Below are 21743 nucleotides of genomic sequence, written 5' to 3'. Positions count from 1 at the left end.
TCAGACGATCGGACTATATCGGCATGCATATTGGTTATTGTTTTGGCTAAGAATATGCCAATGCCAACCCATAGAAGCGCTATGTTTACTATTTAAATCTTCGACGTCTGGAAAACATGCAAAGGGTTTGGTACAAATGCGTGACAGATTTTTGTGTTGAGGATTTGTGTGACGGTGTTCGCAAACCTCCGCAACAAAACTCCGGATATACCAAGCCGGCGCGGGGATATACGGTGTGCGGAGAATTCTATGGACTTTTTGACTATATTTTAAGAGTGTGTGGTTATTTGAACTATTCCCAACGTGGGGAACTCCCACACCCTGATCGTTAGCCGGGCATAAGATTCATATTTAGGGAAGTATTTAAGCCTTGAGATTAATTCAAAGAACTATTACTTTTTGGAAACATTTTTCAGGTTTTCTGGAGGTGTCTGCCCCGAACGTGTGACTCCGGAAACGCCTTGGTAGTGTTATTTTATTGGCAAGGGCTGCACTGGATAACATTAGCATTGATTTGGTGGTAAGTTCAATGTACATTTTGTTTATTATCGTTATACTAAGTATAGGACAGCCACGTTAAACGGACCTTATCCTATCGCACTTTAGTGTATATTATTATACAGTACCATTGCCAAAGAGCATTCAACAATGACGTCATCACATTTTAAGGTCCTTCGCATGGGCCACACCTAAGGGCCTGCCCTGAAGGTCCTCCATCTCATACATATTGTTTCCGATGGCCTTCACAATTCTACACTTTCTAAATTTTCTCGCAAATTTTGCGTTAAAATTCTTTTGGAAGTCGCTGAGGTGGTAATTACGGCGGTAAACTTCCTGACCGGGTACAAATCTTACCGCTGTTGCTCTACGGTTATATCTTTGGGCACTAGCTTCATATGCTTTGTGCATATTTTGTTTAATTTTATCTCGTATGAGCGTCAAACGGTCATTTCTTTCCAAATGTAGAATTTCGTGTTCCGTAAGGGATTTTAATTTACTTGCCAGTTTATAATCCGCGCCTTTAGTAAACATATGATAGCCGAACAGTGCAAAAAACGGCGATACTCCTGTCGACCAATCCCTATGGTCGGTCTCTAAGTACGCTCTAATAGCCGCCAGAACGGATTGATTAACCCGTTCTGAGGCGTTCGATTGTGGCGAATATGGAGCCGTTTGAAGATGGTTAATTTGATAAACCTTAACCATATCTTTAAACTGATTTGAGTTGAATTGGGCCCCATTGTCACTGTGGACAGTTTCGGGTACACCAAACTTTCGGAAGATTTCTTCAACTAAAAACTGAACAACGTTACTGGCTGTGGCGTCTCTCATTGCCTTTAGGCATACAAATTTTGAAAAATGGTCCATTACAATGAATATACAGGCATTTCCGCTTTTTGACCGGGGGTATTTCCCCAAAAAGTCTATATAAATCTTTTGAAATGGCCTATCAGTTTTAACTTCATCGCCTATTGTGGTCTGAGTGCAATAATTTACGCTTTTTGTTTCCTTGCATGTCGTACAGTTCCCGACATACTGTCTTACTTGCGTCGTCATATTCGGCCAGTAATATTGTTGCCTTAATCTACTTAATGTTTTTTTCATGCCTCCATGTGCTGACATGGGAGAATCATGAGCCTTTTTAATCAGGTTATGGGTCAAATGTTCTGGAACCCATAATCGCCATTCGTATTCCCCCAAAAACTCGCAATTTTCTTGCCGCAGACGTTTAAAGACCAAATTGTCTTTAATTTTAAGATCAGGAAGGTTATCTTTATTAGCTTCGATAGTCTTTTTGAGGTCTTGGTACTCTTCGGTATAGAAATCATCATTTTGTATCTCAAATATCTGGCCCATATCCAACTCTTCGATTGTGGGAAGTCGCGACAAAGTGTCTGCTACAACGTTATCCTTCCCCTTGCGATGTACGATATCGAAGCGGTATGCCTGCAACTGCAACGACCACCTGGCGAGACGACCACTCAAATCCTTTAAATTCATGAGCCATTGAAGACTGGCATGATCTGTTATGACAGTAAAGTCCATGAGTTCCACGTATGGTCGGAACTTCTTTACTGCCATAACAGCCGCCAGACATTCTTTCTCAGTCACACTGTAATTTTTTTGGCTCGAATTCAATTTTTGTGAATAAAAGGCAATTGGGTGCTCGTCTCCCTGGTCGTTTAGTTGAAATAAAACCGCTCCGATACCGTAATCTGAGGCATCGCACTGTATAAAGAATCGCCGGTTAAAATCTGCGTGACGTAACACCGGGGCCTTGGTTAAGGAAGTCTTCAGACGTTCAAATGCCTCTATGGCTTCTTTAGTCATTGTGAATTTTTTTGATTTCTTTAGGGTGTCAGTCAAAGGGGCAGATATGGTGGCGAAATCCTTTATAAAGCGGCGATACCACCCCGCTGTGCCTAAAAAACTTCTCACTTCCCTCGCATTTTTCGGTATGGCTATCTTCCGGATGGCTTCTACCTTCTCCGGGTCAGTTTTCAACATCCCATCCCCAATTATAAAACCCAAATATTTGAGTTCTCTGAAACAAAAATGTGATTTTTTAAGACCAATAGTTAAATTGGCGTTTTTAAGACATCGAGCTACTTCCTTTAGCAATTGAATGTGATGGTCAAAATCACTTGATATTACCAATAAGTCGTCAAGATAGACGAACACATTTTCCTTCAACTTACTCGGGACGACCTTATCCATTAAGCGGCATAAACGCTGAGCCGCATTGCATAGCCCAAAGGGCATCACTCGAAATTGGTATAAAGGTCGTCCGGGCACGGTGAAGGCTGTGTATTTCTTACTTTCATTGTCGAGCTCAATTTGCCAAAAGGCGAATTTGAGATCAACACTACTGATGTAGTATGTCTCATCAATACGACTTAAAATACCGTCTATATTTTGTAAAGGGTATGCGTCTTTCTCTGTGATCTTATTCAATTTTCTTGCATCGAGGCAGAACCTATTTTTCCCGGGTTTCCTCACCACAGTGGTTCGGTTACACCACGGGCTTTCGCTCTCCTCGATGACATTTAATCTCAGCATTTTGTCTATCTCTTCGTATGTGATCTGCTGTACAGCAGGAGACATCGGGTAATGCCTATCTTTAAATGGTTCTGCCCCTTCTACAAGCTTGATCACATGTTTTTCTAATTTTGTTTGACCTAACCCTTTCTCTTCGAAAGTATCAAATTCTCTTATTGCCTCATTTAACTTAGCTTGTTGTTCTTTTGTGAGTATGTGTGGCTTTAATCGATGTTCCGTTCCCACATCTTTGTACTCATCTAGCACCTTTTCCATATTAATTTCTTCCACCCCTAATATATCGGGAGCGAGATTAAACTTTTGCCAGAAATCTATACCTAAGTACAGATTCTGTTCCAAATCAGGACAAAGGTATAGTTCCATCTTATTTTTCGCGGCTCTAAACTCCACTTCTACCACGATTTTCCCGATAATACGGTGTTTTTGCCCGCTGGCCGTTGTTATGTTGTTGAAGATAGGACTTATTTCTATAGAAAGTTCTTCAAGAAACTCTCTACAACCTTTTCCAAGGAGGCTTACAGACGCTCCTGTGTCTAACAGTCCTTTAATCTTCTTTCCTTCAACACAGATTTCAGCATATGGTCGGGGATCTTTGCTTAGAACCTCGGCCCGGGTAATGGTCTCGACTATAGCCCTTTTAATCTTCCTTTTCTCAGTGACTTTTTTACGTATTTTCAGGATTCGATTCGGCATATTACTATCCTTATCGTCCTGGCCAAATATTCTTTGCCTAACACTGTCATAATTTCGTTGTCTATCTTCTAATGATATATAATGTCTCCTTTTCTTCCAGCAATTATCTTCTTTAAGGCCATTTTTATAATTCTCATCTTTATTTTCAGATGAAAACATAAAGTTTTTGATTATTTCGTGGGGTTCTCTGCCGGACGTGTCTCCCCCGAAGCTTCCACGCCCCTCCGGCGGTTTCCCGATTGGCAATTGGGACATGTAGGTGTTATCACCTTTGGCTTGCCGCATTTATAGCAAAATACGGTTCTTTCAGTGGATGGGCAATCTATAAAAACATGTCCCGGTACATGACAATTCCAACATATGGCTTTATTGGACTGCAGGTTTACGCGCATGGCCGATATATAATTTGCCAAATCTACTTGTGGGTCTGATTCATCCCCAACGTCGTAGTCGTAGTCCTCATAGCCTTCATAGGTGACTTCGTTGACTGGTCTCGATGGTCGTGGATTGTGTGTCATAGGCCTAGGATCTTTTCTGGGAAAATTCTTTTCCGCATCCTTACATTCCACTCTCAATAATTCAACAGTGGCGATACTCATGGGGTAAATAACCATTTTTATGTTTTCCCTGACATTACTTTTTATTATTTTTATCATATCTTCATCAGTAATCGGATGATGTAAACGGGACCGAAGTTTCCCCATTACATGGAAGTAGGCGTCTATTGTTTCATTCGCCATCTGCTTCCTTTCTACCAGATCTCTCATGGCTTCCCACGGCGACTTCGTGGTCCGATATTGTGACAAAAGTGCGTCTTTTAGTCGGATCCACAGCGTAAACTTACGCATCTTTTGGGCTTGCCAAAACCACTCGAGAACGGGTCCAGAAATAAGCAATCGGAAATCTCTTAAAATTTCGTCCCAGGGGATGTCATATTGTTCCTGAAGACATTCCAGGCGAAATATGAATTCCTCCACAGTTAATTTCAGAGGATTTCCATCAAAATTTATGCCGAACTTATCGACTCTAATGCGCAATGGTTCCATTCGGAAGGAAGGTGGAACATAACCTCCACTAGATGACGGTGTTCCTGATGTTAGTGGGTCCCTGTCTAGCCTTTGATTGGATACCGCAGGATGTTCAGGTTGAGGAACATCTACGTCCTTAGAACGATCCTCGAAACTGACAACTTTACTTGCCGTATTCACAGCTAAGTTTTGGACGGTTTTGATTAAGGTATCTAATGTTTTCCTTATATCATTGACTTCACTACTAACAATGTTTTTCATTCTTTCTTCTAGGTCCACATCTCTTGGCTGATTTCGTCTTGTTCCTGGGGTCAAGAAATTGTCACCTTCATTTTCAGCTCCAGTGGAAGCCGCATGAGGTTGGTTAGCCATGTTTCCCTGACCAGGACGGTTTATAATAGTAGCAGATAAGTCTATAAATTGTCCACTATTCTCCACCGGTTCACTACTTAACTCATTCATCTTCTTCTTCTTAGGTTTTATTTTATGCTGCTCTGGATTCGTATCAAAATGTAGTGGCCAATTTCTTTTATACGCTATTCCTGACCTGGTAGTCATTCCCCAGAAAATCAGTCTTTATATAGATGCCCTATTTCGACGTATGGACTTCGACACTACTATGTCTGAAACCCCTATTAAATTATACTTTTTTTTTGTATTTTTTTAAAGTCTTTGTTAAATCACCAATACGCTATATTGTTGTAGATTAAGTATGATATCAAATTTTTATAATTATATGCTGTTTCTTGCCAAATTTTTGTAAAATTATGTTTCTTTGTCAATATTATCTATTCATGGAAGGTTTATGGTCATTTTGTGAGGGAAATGTGTTAGAAGTATATCATCATCTATCCAAGCCATTCTAGAACAACTATCGTTCCAAAATCGCATACTTTGTATACCCTTTATATCAGTTATATAGTTATCTGTACGAGTGATAAAATCCTCCGAATGTCCTAGTTAACAGTTTACACACATAGTATAAATACCTCAAAAAAAATTTTTGCTACCATAGCATACACTTTTCTACCTTTAATGACTGTGAAGATCTAATGGTCTTTGGCTATTGATACACTGACTTTCGTAAAACTTTTCCCGAAACGGCTACCAACATTATGCCTGACAAAAATCTTTTAATGAGATATATTTATGCTAGCTAATTAAAACACACAAAAAAAAACAAAAAAAAAACGAACACAGGTCTATTACAAACATTCATAGTTACACACATACAACTAGAGATTGCATTATGACCCTTTTAACTAAACCTAGCCTTATCAATATACCTAAAACTATCATTGCACATTTAAACAGAACCTATTTAGATTTATAGATCTGGCTGCAATGCCAGTTAGGCATATAAGACTTAAACTAGATTCTGGGGCTATTTAATCTAAGAGGAAACTATTGTTAAGTGTTTCGCTGTTACTACACTTTATCTTTTCTTACCCCCAATAATCAAAAACATGATATAGGATGTAATTTTTTTTAGTTTGGGCGCCATTTCTGTTATGACCTCATATATCCATCCAGTTTGGCCTTCCGACTGCTCTAAGGGCTCTCAGGGAGGTTCTCAACCGCCAAACTCTCATCGGGTCTAACATCATAAAATATACTGAACAAAAAACTAACAAACATCTAAACGATATTAACACAAACACAACACGGAGGACATTCGTCGAATATACTGAGGCTCCTTGATGTATGGAACCCCCACTCAGCCCGCCCAACCATGGTCCATAGCCTCCTTAGCATTTTTAAATGGACCCCACAAACCTCCTTCAACTAAACACCCCCTCACATGACCAAACCCATTCCAATAATTCAAATCACTCCATATTCATTATTAAACCTTATAATATAGTCACATATTTATTTATAAAACAAAAAAAATATAATAAAAGTTAAAACAAATAAAGTCGAAATGACCTTAAACATGAAACATGTCTTTTTATAAACTTAGGTATCAAAAAATTTGAACAAAATAGGACTTACGATACTTTAGCAACGGGGTTGCTTATTGGTGGTCATGAATTTTGACCGGAATTACTTTTACGCTAAGACCCCTACCTAATCGAGCTCAATTAAGTGGTACTGATAACATAGAGACCATTAACGTCTCCAAATAAACCAAATAATAATGACCCCTATCACTCTTGTACCCTTAGTCCCGTACAAATATATATTGAACAAAAGATCAAAAAAAAATGATAAATATAATAAAATGAATATATAAAGTTAATATTAAATCATTAAATGAAATTAAATCAAGTTTTAGTAGTCTCAAAAAAATATAAAAATCACGAAAATGTTGATGTTGGCAAAAAAAAAAATTAAATTTGACAAAATACGATCTAAGATTGGTTAATTTTCTTATGCGCCTAACGGCCGGCTTCACTTACTCTTCAGTTTATAAATTGTTCGATTTTTATAACACCTAGCTGCTTAGTGGCATACAAATTGTGTTCCCGAACCACTCTCATATACCAGTTCAGCTGTCCCCAGAAGAAAACTGGAATACTACCATAGAGTGTTTCGACCATATGATGACTCTCCACTAGAGTTGCACTTTTTCAGCAGCTGACTTTTAGAACATGTACTGCTCACACTAACAGGGTGTTACGTAATCTTCAATTCTATCCCACACGCTTTTAGCTGCCGAGCGTATCCCGCTGGAGCGTAAGGTAACAGCTTTTAAAATAATGTTGGGTTTAATACGAATTTAAACTGCTTTTGATGGTTTTTAGCGTTTATAAAGCTTAACCCCGTAAGCCTGCCACTATTTTGGGACAATTGTTGTTGGTAATTACGCATATATGATTCAAATGTTGCTTACGTCAGGCTAACAATCACAGCTTTGAGCCTTCGGCAGCTAGACGTATGGGCATAATTCGCATACCAAACAGCCTAAGAAGTGAAATTTAGAATATTATAAGCTATTTGGTCTTAAACACTGATATTTCGGCAAGATTTACACTCACTTTAAACTTATTTTATCAGTTTACTTGAAGTAAATTTGATTGTTAACATGTATAGCCAATAAGTTTGAATTTATAACCTTATTTATGGTCTGAGTTTTAAAAATTATAACCAACAACACATAACTTATACGTTTGCACTTTGAATCGTTCACACAATTATGAACTTTTTCCCATGCTGCCTATCATTTTATATGAGAATTTTCCAAACGCATTATTATTCCCATAATGCATTTCATGTTGGTGTAAATTTTAAATGTTTTCTCTTTCTTTCCACATCTTCCATAAATATGCAGTTTTTTTATATTTCAAACATGGCGTAAAGCCTCTCTCCCATACGTCGACATTCAGGGATGGAACGTTTGTCGCTAGAGGTAGTACTTTTTAGTACGGGTGGTTACTGACATACATTGCTTTGACAGCTGTTCTATGACAACTGACCAAATGTAAACAAAGACAGACACATTTAAGTCTATTCCTGCTGTGAGCAATTTTATTGTTTTAAAACTCAAAATAAATATATATTATTGCCATTCGGACACTCCAAATCATGGTAAGCCGCACCATCAATGGATTCGTGGTAGAAAACTACACCAGCCGCCACCCCCACACTGATATGTGGAATAATAAATAAAAATATTATTTTGCAGCCAAATGACCATTCACAATGGATATTTGTTGGTAAGTCAAAGGCGAACAACATAGAAAACAAACTTTGTATTTAAACAAATCTTTCTTTTCAGACGATCGGACTATATCGGCATGCATATTGGTTATTGTTTTGGCTAAGAATATGCCAATGCCAACCCATAGAAGCGCTATGTTTACTATTTAAATCTTCGACGTCTGGAAAACATGCAAAGGGTTTGGTGCAAATGCGTGACAGATTTTTGTGTTGAGGATTTGTGTGACGGTGTTCGCAAACCTCCGCAACATATTTCATTCAATTTTTTCCTATATTTCATTCAATTTTATCCTATGCTTTCATTTCCTTTCTATTTCATTCAATTTTATCCTATATTTCATTCAATTTTATCCTATGCTTCTTCTTCACGACGATACTCCTTTCATTTCCTTTCTATTTCATTCAATTTTGTCCTATATTTCATTCAATTTTATCCTATGCTTTCATTTCCTTTCTATTTCATTCAATTTTATCCTATATTTCATTCAATTTTATCCTATGCTTTTTCTTCACGACGATACTCCTTTCATTTCCTTTCTATTTCATTCAATTTTGTCCTATATTTCATTCAATTTTATCCTATGCTTTCATTTCCTTTCTATTTCATTCAATTTTATCCTATATTTCATTCAATTTTATCCTATGCTTCTTCTTCACGACGATACTCCTTTCATTTCCCTTCTATTTCATTCAATTTTATCCTATATTTCATTCAATTTTATCCTGGCAGACTACCTAGATGCACTCTCACTCTTTAAATATTTCGAATATTCAATGTGTCCGTTGCATGTTGCACCCCTAGAAGTGAGATCCATGTGTGCTTGAGAATATTTAAAACATTACACTTGACAGTAATGAGGAAGTGTCACGTTTTGTAAAATTTTGTTATTGCATTTTATGTTTTTGGTCCACTCCGATTGACGGACCATAAAATCATTAGTCATGAAAGACATGGATATTCTACTATACCTTTATATTAATTTTCTACAACATCAACCGAGTGTTTACATTGTACTGACATTACAGCGCAAATTGCCAATTTATTCAAGAGCAAGCGCTATAAAAATATGGTGAATATGAAATTCCTACTTCTTTCAGTTCTATAGTCGGATGGAGTCAAGTCAGGAGGGTGGTGATTTGTGGACACTTAGTTACTTTCCTCCCCTGCACGATTTGGGTTTTTCATAATGAAAAGCGAATTAAAATACGAATGTTTTTCCACATGAAAGCAATAATATTGATTGTCCTTGAAAGAGGAGCGAGAGCGAAAGCCACAAAACCATATGGGCTAAAAATGCACCAACACAACTCTCTTCAAGCAGGCTGGCAGACTGTCATATAGCAGTATGCCCACCCAGATTCCGTCCCCTTCTCTGAACACACACAAAAGCAGCTGATGTTTGCCACACAAAAAAACAACCAAGTATGTATAAGTAACTTTGTTAATACTATTTGGATAGTGGAAAGCAGTCTTTATGGACCTAAGTATTCTATGGTCACTGAGCAGAGAGAGAGAGAAAGAAGAGTACATCCCTTCGCATATTATTTGAACGTAATGGCGACTTTAGAATCCTACAGTGCGAAATATCAAAAAAGATGTAAATATCTTTTTATTGTACTCCTTAATGGATGTCTAGGGTTGTGGATTCTATACCTAAAAGTGGAAATATGTTCACAAATGTCTGTGAGAAAGTTTTCTATTTACTGAAGACTAAAAATTTTAAAGTATCCAAAAGTTAGGTTGACAATTTCTGTCAAAAACCTTCAATATACCCCAAATTGCGGTATTGGCACTAAATCGTGGACCTAGGCTGATCATATTTTGTAAATATTTTTTTACCTACTTAGAACATAAAATGACGATGTGCAACCAAATTGGTTGGATTTGAATGAAAGCTATAAAATATATCATATCGTGAAGTAGAGTTCAATTAAGACAAAATCAAAACGTGAAGTACAGAAGTTGTTTTCCGTTACAAATTCGGAGTAAACATCACGTAAAATATACGTAAAAATGGCGAGTAAACATCGCATTGAAAACACACCTCATACGTAAAAATGGCCGCCACGTTATATGAGGACCACAGAAATGTTGCGCCTGTACGTCAACCAAATGATATTCTGGAGATGACGATGAGCTGATTTTCATGCTGGATAAGGTTATACGAGATGAACATTTAAAAAGAAAAGGACGTCGACTTATCGGCACAATTTCGGAACTTATGGATTATCATAGCTGTTTCGATGGGCAAAACGAAACGGCTTGGAGTAAATCCAACGAAGACTGAACTGGTACTGTTCACTAGAAAACGGTAAGTTCGACGTCAAGCACTGCATGGAGTGCAACTACATTTCTCCTCCGAAGCTAAGTACTTAGGTACAATTTTGGACTGCCAACTGCAATGGAAAAGGAACGTTGAGGCGCTTACGAAAAGAGGATCAATCCCACTCTATTGTGCAAGAATTTGATTGGGAAGTACTGGAGTCTGAACTCATCTATTATACACTGGATGTATAACACTGTGGTAAGGCCATCCTATTCTAGGAATCTCTTGTCTGATGGCACTTATTACGCCAGAAATCTGCATCCAGCAAAGAGCAGACTCGATACTGATTACGGGAGCCGTTAGAAGTACTCCACAAGCAGCAGTCAATATAAAATGTCAGGCAGCACATAGTGGTCTAAGCCTGTATGAACAGAATCTTTGGCGAACAGTACCTATGAACATGGATGGATACTAAGGGAATTAAGAGCAGGCCTTTATGTGGACCCACGTAAGATTTATATACTATATATCACCAGTGTTGAACGGTCTGGTTTTCTGGAAGAAGGAACTGGCGTTTATTGCGAAAGGCTAGGTCTTGAATACTAATACAAGTTGGACAACGACTGTAGCGTATTCCAAGCTGAAATCTTAGCGATTAGGAAAACAGCAGAGTTTATAAAAAGTCTGGTTGCTTAGATCTTTGAACCGGTGACTCTCTTTGTGGATAGTCAAGCTACTTTTAATGCCATCAAATCTTTTAGCACCAAATCTGAGAACGTCCTTGAGTGCAGAATCGCTTTGGAAAACCTAACAAATGCTTTCATACGATGTTTGGTACCAGGACACTGCACCAGTATTGGAAGCGAGAAGGCAGGTGAACACAATCAACAAGTCTAGCAAAAACAACTGACCCAAACCAGCTATAGGTCACTTTTTCGAAACGTTGTAACGTTCGTTGGTGAAAGAGCGAAAGAACTCTGACATAATAGACCTAGGTGCAACGTGTCATGAGCTATTTGGCTATGTTTATCAACCAACAGAATAAATTCACTAATAAAATTGAGCAAAACTTAAATTATGACACTGTAGTATTAGAGCTTTTACCAGCAAATTTAACAATGATGACGTTGCAGGCTCTGCGTATATGAAGAAGAGACGAAAACGGTAGAACATATCTTATATCTAACTTTATTTTCAAATGTGGATCCAGCTACCATCAATAAAATAACATCATCAAGAATTCTAAATGGCTGGGACGGCGCAATTTGAATTCATGAACCACTTCTCCGATGAGTTTTTTAACCATCACCAATCCAAATTCCTCGTAGCTCGCAACAAGTCTCCGAATGTCGTAGTCACATCGCCTAACCTAGATGTTAAAACGTTTTTTCTGTGGTAGCCAACTTATTTCAAAAATGAACTACAACCCAAACTATTTCCTCATCGTCCTCCCTACATATGATCTTTGTATCTCTCCACCTTATTTGAATCACAAGAAAGCAGAATGAATACAAAAAATAAAATAATCACGCTACTCGAAATTTGCCAATGATTAGTCACAGTAAAGATTTTCGACCGCTAACACATTGTTGTTCGTTGCTTTCTAAACTGTTACACCAGATTATATGTCCATGCAATAGTCCCATTTAATTATCCAAATATTAACAATCATTAAAAAGATTAGCACATGTAAACTACTGATATATATGTATATATATGAATCAATGAAATTCAAACTACTATGGAATTTCAAGGAAATACTTGTAAAATTATTATTATTTCATAGATTTTTCTATTAAAAACTAAAGCCATTCAATGTAAATGCCCAAGAAAGGTAGGCATAATATGTTAGAATTTGTTAAAAGGACATGTTAATGACAAAATGATATGCGTTTAAGGGGGAAACAAAATACGGTTTAATGGTACTCACCTCATCTACTCCTATTTTACGACAGGCTTCCAAAAAATTGTCCACATTTCGGCGACAACGGGCCATAGTTAACTTTGACTGAAAAAAGTAAACGTCATTTAGATATTCATTTCATTGAAATATGACATGTATAAGGCATTGGACAAAACTCACTACTCCTGGTGAAGGAACATGAATGCTGGCCACAGAACGAGGTCGCACATAATTCGCTAAATGACATAATATAACACCATCTGTCAATGCAGATGCAATGTCTTCGGGTAGTGTCATTTTTAAGCGCGTTTCAATAATCTAAAAACGGAATAGATTCCATTAAAAGAAGAATAATACATATAAGTTTATAGGCAGTACATACACTTCGTAACTGTGTCATTAATTCAATTTCTTCTCGCTGACGATCAAACTCTCGACGCATGGTAAAACTTAACTTCTCAGGTGGTATATCATGATTCCATGTAACCGTACTAAACAATATAATGGACTTTTGTAATTATTGTATTCATAGATATGAAATGTTTTCTTACCGATGTGGTTTTCCCGTTGCCACCAATTTATTGTTACTATTGCTAATTCCGCCTCCGGCAGTTGTTGTTGTAAACTTATTGTTGTTCGTTAAAATACCCACTCCAACACCTGACACCGTGGCCGTATTTATACTCCCATTTGAAGTACCATTGACCATTTTCATAGGACTGCTTGGCTTTACATAGCCAATACAATCGCCATTGGTCGTGTTATTGCTTGTAGATAATTCGTTCTTTGTTGTCGCTGACATCAGTTCTGTATTCCTTGAGGGAATAACCTTTTGTATAGGTTTCTTTGGTATGACTACGATATCATCGCCATTTGATGTTGCTATAGAGTTGGTTGAACCATTTGTATTGTTGGCACTATTTTTCATTATAGATTTTGGCACTGGGGCGCATTGCGTATTTCCATTCAGCCGGATTTCCATTTCATCATTGGCTGGAACCTGATTATTTGGGGGAACAAGAGCGGCATTATTTGCTTGTTGTTGTTGTTGATGGTGATGCTGCTGATCACTTGTATCGCCTGCATGCTTTTGTTCTTTAATTTTATAAACTTCCTGACTTCGTTGCTGTTTAAGAGCTTCTTTGTATTCTCTGAAAATGTGAGAAATAGTAATCAGCTATATTAAAAACATTCATTCATTTAATATTACACCATTTTATTACCTATAGGTTTGTACATTCCCTAAGTTTTTGTTAAACTTATCATCATGTTTAAGGTTTGTTTGTGACAATTGTTGTTGCTCGTGATGATCTATCATACCATCGTCGAGATCTGGAGTGGAACCATTGCTGGAACCTGAGATATTGTGGCTATGGAAGTTATTAAGCGATTGTTGTGACACATTACTTGTCATACTGTTGTCATCTTTGTTGTTCTTATGTGGGGAACTCACTAAATTCTCCATGGATTGACTTTCCATATTCAACGGTTTAACCACAGCCGCTGTTACACTTAGTGACTCATCCACTATTGTACTTGTGCTGGATGTCAAAGATGAATCCATGAGATCTGGAGTAACTAGTGTCGCCTTAGCTAGAGGTGGTGTTGTAGGCGTCAATATTTTTGGGGAATCTGCTTTTGATTTAACTACAAATACAAAATAACACATAATTAGCTGCATAGCTTTTGTTAATAGCAATATATCTTACTTGGCATGTCATGTGACCATCTTTTGTCGATGCCATCACATGTACTATAACCGGAATCCACGTTGTGTCTCCCAATGCGATGTGTATCCACAACATTTCCTCCTGCATTATTACGCGGAGCACGCCTTAGTGTTGTATACCCATCGTAGTTACCACCTGCCCGAGAGCCTTTTTCATCTTTGGTAGCCTGTGTCTCCAGATATTTAAAAACATGAACAAGGCCACGAACACATAGCTATAGTGAAGTACAAAAGATGAAATGTTACAATTTGTATAATTTTAGGTACTTTTTTGTCAGTTTGCTACAATAACAACGACACAATTAAATTTGGTGGGAAATTTAACAACATAAACTTCTGACTTTGAATCTGTGTTATATTAAATCTTAACAATTTCTTATAATTGCTGTATGGCTAACCTTTACGTTTGTTTTGTAATGAAGCTCCCAATGAAGATCATATTCGAAATAGTTACGAAAACTAACGTTTTTAAACCCTATTCCCGAGACTCTTCTATTCCATTTAAACTATGTAGTAGTAGTAGTATAACCATTGCACACTAATGGACTAGATTTCCTACCATCTAAATTTTTACATTTGATCCAAAAACCTTATATATGAACCCAACCCAACATTATATGCCTTAACACGTGACATCCTAGCAAATTCAGTTTCCATAGTACATAATTTGTATGGGGTCAAAGGCGCATTTTCACCAAAATTCTCATGTAGCTTAAAAAAAAATAATTTAATCGTTTATTTATTTATTTTTGTATTTATTTTTTTTTATAGAAAACTAAAAAAAATACTTTTCCTCATGTACATCTGAACCAATTTAAAATTGTAATATGATCTTAAAGCAGGGTTTCCAACCTCTATGACTAAAAAAGTGTATAATACGATCAAAATACTTAAATTTTGGTTTACATTTTCTATCCTCTGATAACTCTAAGCTGCCAAAATAGACCAAAACCTTCGGACTTACTTACATGACATTATTTGCTACCATCAACTGCACAAATTCAAATCTCTAAGATAAACTTTTCAATTTATGCAATTTGTTTTCTATTTCCTAGTGAATTTTAATGGCATATTTCTCTAAAGGTAGAAACACAATCACTTTTGTTGCTTCCTTCACGCTCAATTTCATGTAAATGAATAAAGGCCAAGTACTTCCTAATTCAAATGCGATTTTGGATTTCTTCATTCTTTTACACAAATTCAGGCTTTGATAAGCATGAATTTCTTATTGTGTTCTCACCTTAAGACCATTGGAACTCAAATTCATTCGAAATACTATTGTTTGACGTTCAATCAAACAATCAAATTTGAATTCGAATCGTCTTAGTGAAACAGACCATGAACAATTGTTCAATGCTTATTTTATGCAATTTCTCAATACTTACACTAGCTGGTGGTGAAGTCATGGGATTATTTTCTAGATTTATTTCGACCAGTGTTGACATCTGGCGAATTTCAAGAGGTAGACTAGAAATGCGATTATTGGATACATCTAATGAAACCAATGTGAGACAAGTTAATTCTGAAACAGGCACAATATAACAAACAAAACAAATATTATTTCCATCCACAACATATAAATATGATGAGATGATACTCGATAAAATACACACCTCGAGGTAAATACATTAATTGATTGCTGCGCAATGAAAACGATCGTAACGATCTCAACTCCCCAATACGTGCGGGCAATGTCGTCAATTGATTGTACGACACATCCAAATCAGTCAGACGATCCATGCGACCCAATTCATCGGGTAATGCTGTCAAGCGATTATTCGATACGAGCAATACTTGCAGTGGCAGGAAGCACAATTCACGCGGCAATGACGACAGTTGATTGCTGCGTAAATCCAAATATGTTAAAGATGTCAAATGTTTCACCGATTCGGGTATGCTGCGTATGGTATTGTGATACAGCAACAATGTTTCCAAAAATGAAAATGTCGTAATCTCTTCGGGTAATTCGCAAAATCGATTACGCGATAGATCTGAAAACAGACAAAAAAAAAAAAAGAATTGGTATAAGGAAACATTGTAAAGGAAAACAAGTAAGAACAGACTATAGTCGGACGGGGCCGACCATGTGATACCCTATACCACTATCCCTGTGCACTAGCTTTCCGGGCTAGCTTTTGATAAATGATAACTTTTATTTAAATGTATACACAAAAGTTTTGATCAATTTAACCCGCTAAATATTATCCGATCATACCGTTGACTTGCACGCTACTTCTTCATCTCAAACCAAAACTACGTTTAAAATTTCGCGCCGATCGGACTATTATTGCGACCTACAGAGCGGCTACAAAATCGAGCAAAAATTTTGTTTTTGGTCCATTTCATCCCTTTAACATTTCACGATCATCGCCAAAAACTAATCAGTTCTATTCTGGTCCAAACCCGACCTCCATACTAAATTTCGTGACAATCGGTCCATAATTGCGGCCTCTAGCTTGATTACAATTTTTAATGGACGGACAGACGGACGGACGGACGGACGGACACACATCGCTAAATCGCTTTATCTCGTCGAGATATGAAGTTTGGTATACCACATGAGGGGTCTACGACGAATATTTCGCGGCGTTACATGAATTTTTGGGAAAACAAACTTATTATACCCTTTTCCACATTGTGGTATAGGGTATAAAAAGTACATACTGTATTTAAATTTAGTCATGTAAACAAAATTTGTTTATTGGCATTTTCATACTACATATTTCCTTGTTGTGAAATTAAAAGTGAAATTGGAAAATCAAACGATTCAACATCTACTGGCAAATTACAGGAAATGCATACAATCACTCGTACATATATGCAATTTAGCTTTAATTGATTTTCATTGAGTTTGGAGACGGAAATCGGATGGAAATGCTTATAATATTTCAAATTAATAAATAATTCTTAATACCCGAATGAAAACAAAATTAAACATTGCCGTGAAAGCTTTATAAATATCTATACGATTTACACAAGAATCTTTCTGGTATAACAAAAAAACACGTCGATTCCATGTTAGTGTTCGTTATATTTACGTTCCACTATAAGTTCACATTTACTAAGATATAGTGAGTGTTATAAAACACATTTTCATTCGAATTTGGTGTTGATGTTGCATTCAGTGATGACAGAAATGTGCATATTTCTAAAAAATAAAATTCTCGTAAAGTCTATAAATGAATTAGAGACTATTCTACAGTAACATCTGTTTCTGAAAAACAAAAAACATTTTATTTTTAGAAATGCATTTTATCTACCCGGACACAAACATGCGTAGCAATAATACAACAGCAGACTTACAATATGATGAATGAGTATTTTTTTTGTTTGTAATGTTGAAAAAATATGAGTTAAATTGTATTCTACAAATATTTGAATATGTTTTCATTAACTTTGATTAACAAATGCATTCAAGCACAATAAGTCAAGAAAATTTCAATCGAGGCAACATCGACAACGAACAGTCTTTCCAGACTCTATTATCAAATTAATGAAGTGGGTTCGTTTTAAATGAAATAGTTTGTAAAATCCGGTCATATTAAGTGGGGAGGTGCATTGAATTTGTTTTTGTAAAACACCTCAAATTATTTTATCAGTCGACATGGGTCAAGGATATGTGATTTTATGCCTGCCCTTTTACTCGATAATTTGTAATAATTATTACAAATGTTTCGAATTTTTACAGTTGTATAATGGAAAAGTTGTTAAAAAAGGACAAGTACAGTCCTATTTTTATAAAGTACTAGCTGAACCTGGTACGCTTCGCTATCCCGATTAAGGTAAAATATATTTTGATACATTTATTTGTAGGCCAATTTTCGTCACACATTACAACTTTCATTAAAATCGGGTATATATAGCGTGTTTGGTGCATCAAATACATGAAATCGGACGAAAATCTGGACCGATACTTCAAACAAACATACAAACATTTTTCTACTTTATATATATAGATGATGTCTGATCCGATCAGTCGAAATTTTGCATTCCTTTGATCTACATATAGACCTTTGAAGTACACCTACATCGGAAGAATTTGAAAATAAAAAAATACGATGTGAGTTTCAAATGATAGATTGGCATAATCTACCAGCTAAATAAAAATAAAATAAACATCATATATGTTTACTAGCAAAGTGCCCTCCACTTCGTATCCGGAAAGGAAATAAAAACAACAACAAACAATGTTTAATACCGAAATGGTGAACACTGAAAGTTTTGTTGTATTACTACCTAAAATCGGAATATCTCACCCATGCAAATCAGTAGTGAGGTATTTCAATTTATGGTTTTCTGTCCTCAGGGTGTGAAAACGTTTCAGAATAAAAACACAATTTTGATGAAAAATAAAAACCACCATCGCGTTCGCATAAAACGAATGATACAATATTCGATACAATTTTTCAAACCCACGACCTTATCTAAAATTTTACAGTTTTATCCCTACTTGTTCGCCCAATGCCTATGGCATTACATGTAGAAACATGTGAGAAAAATAATGACACTTTAATCCATAACCAAAATTACATTGAAAAATGACTAAAAAAGTGGTAGTTTATAAAGTAGTTTATAAAATTTATTGTTTTCTTGAAATGTTAAGAAAATGTTTATAAAAACATTTTGATTGTTTGTAATCATATTTTATTTATCTTTTATATTTTATGCGAATTGACGTAGTTTGGTGTGTGAAAAAAATAAGGACACGTCATGACATATTTTAATAAAGACCAACTTTGAAAGAAATTAGTGCAGGTTTTTACTAAATAATGATAGATCAAGCGTTTCAGTTTCATTAGTACTTAGTAGACGATCCTTTGTTTTCTAAAATGGCAGCACATCGTCTGGGCATAGAATCAACCAAATTTTGGCACTACTGTAACTGTATCGCGTCCCACGCAATCTGTATGAGTTGCCAAAGCTTGTCGTAATTTGATGGACACTTTTCCCTGATCGATATTTTAACTTTATTCCATAAATTTTTAATCGCGTTCAAATCAATGGATTGTTTGGTTCTAACAACTTAACATAATTGTCCTGGAACGCCTTTCTTCATGTTGGCGTACGCTTTGGGTCATTATCCTGCTGGAAGATACATTTGAGAGGCATATCCCCTTCAGCATACGGTAGCATTATATGTTTCAAAATGTTAATGTAATGTGGTAATTTCATAAAACTTTGAATACGGTATGGAGAAAATGAATACCTTAGTAAGAAAATGATCCCCGCACACACCTTAGTAAGTAAATGAGCCCCGCACAATGATCTGCCATATTTTACCGTCTTCAGAGTATATTTTGGGTTATATATGGCTTCTACCATAATGAACTCCTCTATCAGAACAAAAAAAGTAACTTTCGTTTCATCAGACCAAAGAATTTTACGCCATTTTTCTTAGTCCAAGCGGTGTAATTTCTAGCAATCTGTATTATTTGTTGCATATTTTTATACCATACACCACTACGTGGGGAAGGTATTGTTTTTCGATTAAAATGATACCTTTCAGACACTGTGAGCTCTAATGTGGTAACCAGAGAGGGTTTTTCGAATTGTTGATGTTTCAAAATTAATATTTAAGTCGTTTTTTATTTGTAAAGATGTGGTAAAAGAATCTTTTTTACTCATCGAATAACACGTCTTATTATTACAGGTGTATTATTTGGGTTTCTGTCACGAGTTTCTTTTTTGGAGTCCACTTAGCTGCATCCTCCACCATTGTTTTGAAAATTCCAAGCTTTTATGTAGTTGTTCTATACGAATTTCCTTCTTTATGTAAACATTTAATGATTTCTAGAGTAGTGTGGTCACAATGTGTATTTTTACCCATATTTGCAAAAAACAAATATTGGTAGATTTAACATTTAATGAATAGAAATTAATTCATTTTAAACTTTAACTTACAGGAAGCAATCACAAAAAAATAATATTATTTTGTTTTCACTAAAACGAAAAACTGTCCTTATTATTTTTCACAGCAGAAATCGCGCATTTTACGAAAAATTTTTGTTTTGTATAAAAACGAAACAAAAAGAAATCCATATCGTAACGGGATATCTTATTGCAATACATGTACATTTTCAAAAAGAAATTACCATCGACAATTCTTCCATTTTACACATTTTAGAGGCCACCAAAGACAGTGAATGTCACTGCCCTTATTATTTTTCACATAACTGTATTTTAAGTGCGAATTTTCATAACCATTGTGATCTAATCCCAACAGTGATTTTAAAACACTTATTGTATATAGTTTTGAGATATATAAGTTTAGTTTGGGAAATTGCAGTCATGACATTGTTTTATAAGGAGGTGATACAGTCAATCCATTGTCCTAATTGGAACTTCTTTATCTCAATAACGGTAAAAACTACGAAGATATCATAAAAGTCAATCGTGTAGAGAATTTTCATAGATACTACATTTTCTTTAGTCCCATTTCAATAGAACTTGTGTTTTCCATGCAAAATCATAAAAACTTAAAAAACCCTTAAAAATGTCAAATTGAATCGCGATTTATTTAAAAAGCGCTCCGGCGATTTTGTTTTTAGATTTTTATCATTTATGAACATTGTAGTTTCAGAACCCGCTAATACTTCCCAGGTGTAAACACCTTCCATTTAAATTTGATTCAAGAGCACCGTGACGCGTTGTCTCTCGGATGAAAAGAAAATCTTCGAAAAGAGTTTGGTAGATTTCTTGTTAGATATTCATGAAAACTGGGATTTTTGGTGCTAAATAAGTGGCCATAACCCCTTAAGTATAGTCCCCATAAAACAAAACTGCCCGATTTTGTGTGTTTTAAAGGTTCATTTTTTCTACCTTTTAGTAAAGCCTGATTACATACATATATATGTGTATTCGAAGGATTTAGTCATATTTTAAACTGAATAGTTTTTCATTTGGGCTTCATACACGCAGTTGGTCTCATGAGGAAAGTATTAAAAGATATGCATGGCTAAATGTACTGCACTTTACTTGTTTTATTTTTACTAATGTGAACTGAATTAATGGCCTGTTTCACTAAGACGATTCGAATACAAATTTTGAAAAATATTTCAATTCTTTTTATTTTTAATCAAACAAACATTTCCTACAACAACAGGAGTTTGGTAGTAATTCGAATGAATTTGAATTCGAATCTTTTTAGAGAAACGGGTCATAGGTCTAGTCCAAAAAATCTATCGACTTCGGAACCTAGAATAATGGTTGGAACATATTGATTGATTTTAAACGGCACTGGTTTCATTATTTGTTGTTTTATGTACAAAAACACCGCTTATATTATTATAATCATGTTTTTGAGCCCAAACTAAAGAAATCAGCAGCAAATTTTCCTCTATGCAAATTACCCAAATTATGAAAAAACAACAATTTTATAACCAAATTTTCATCCCACACTC

The 21743-nt window shown here is 35.8% G+C and overlaps 1 protein-coding gene across 2 annotated transcripts in view; it reads right to left on the bottom strand.

The window, feature by feature from the left end:
• Positions 1-21743, bottom strand: part of Lrch (Leucine-rich-repeats and calponin homology domain protein) — a 77517-nt gene that overhangs the window by 23475 nt on the left and 32299 nt on the right. For both annotated transcript variants that reach the window (XM_073968999.1, XM_073969000.1), the window contains exons 2-9: positions 15957-16334; positions 15729-15865; positions 14324-14558; positions 13838-14261; positions 13166-13765; positions 12997-13105; positions 12795-12932; positions 12642-12719 (exon numbers count right to left, since the gene is read on the bottom strand). In XM_073968999.1, the coding sequence (XP_073825100.1) occupies positions 12642-12719; positions 12795-12932; positions 12997-13105; positions 13166-13765; positions 13838-14261; positions 14324-14558; positions 15729-15865; positions 15957-16334 (2099 nt within the window). The remainder of the gene's footprint in view (positions 1-12641; positions 12720-12794; positions 12933-12996; positions 13106-13165; positions 13766-13837; positions 14262-14323; positions 14559-15728; positions 15866-15956; positions 16335-21743) is intronic.

This window comes from Musca autumnalis, unplaced genomic scaffold (assembly GCF_047663935.1).
Source record: "Musca autumnalis isolate F117 unplaced genomic scaffold, ASM4766393v1 scaffold_2, whole genome shotgun sequence".
Lineage (NCBI taxonomy): Eukaryota > Metazoa > Arthropoda > Insecta > Diptera > Muscidae > Musca > Musca autumnalis.
This window is presented reverse-complemented; position numbering and strand designations above follow the sequence as displayed.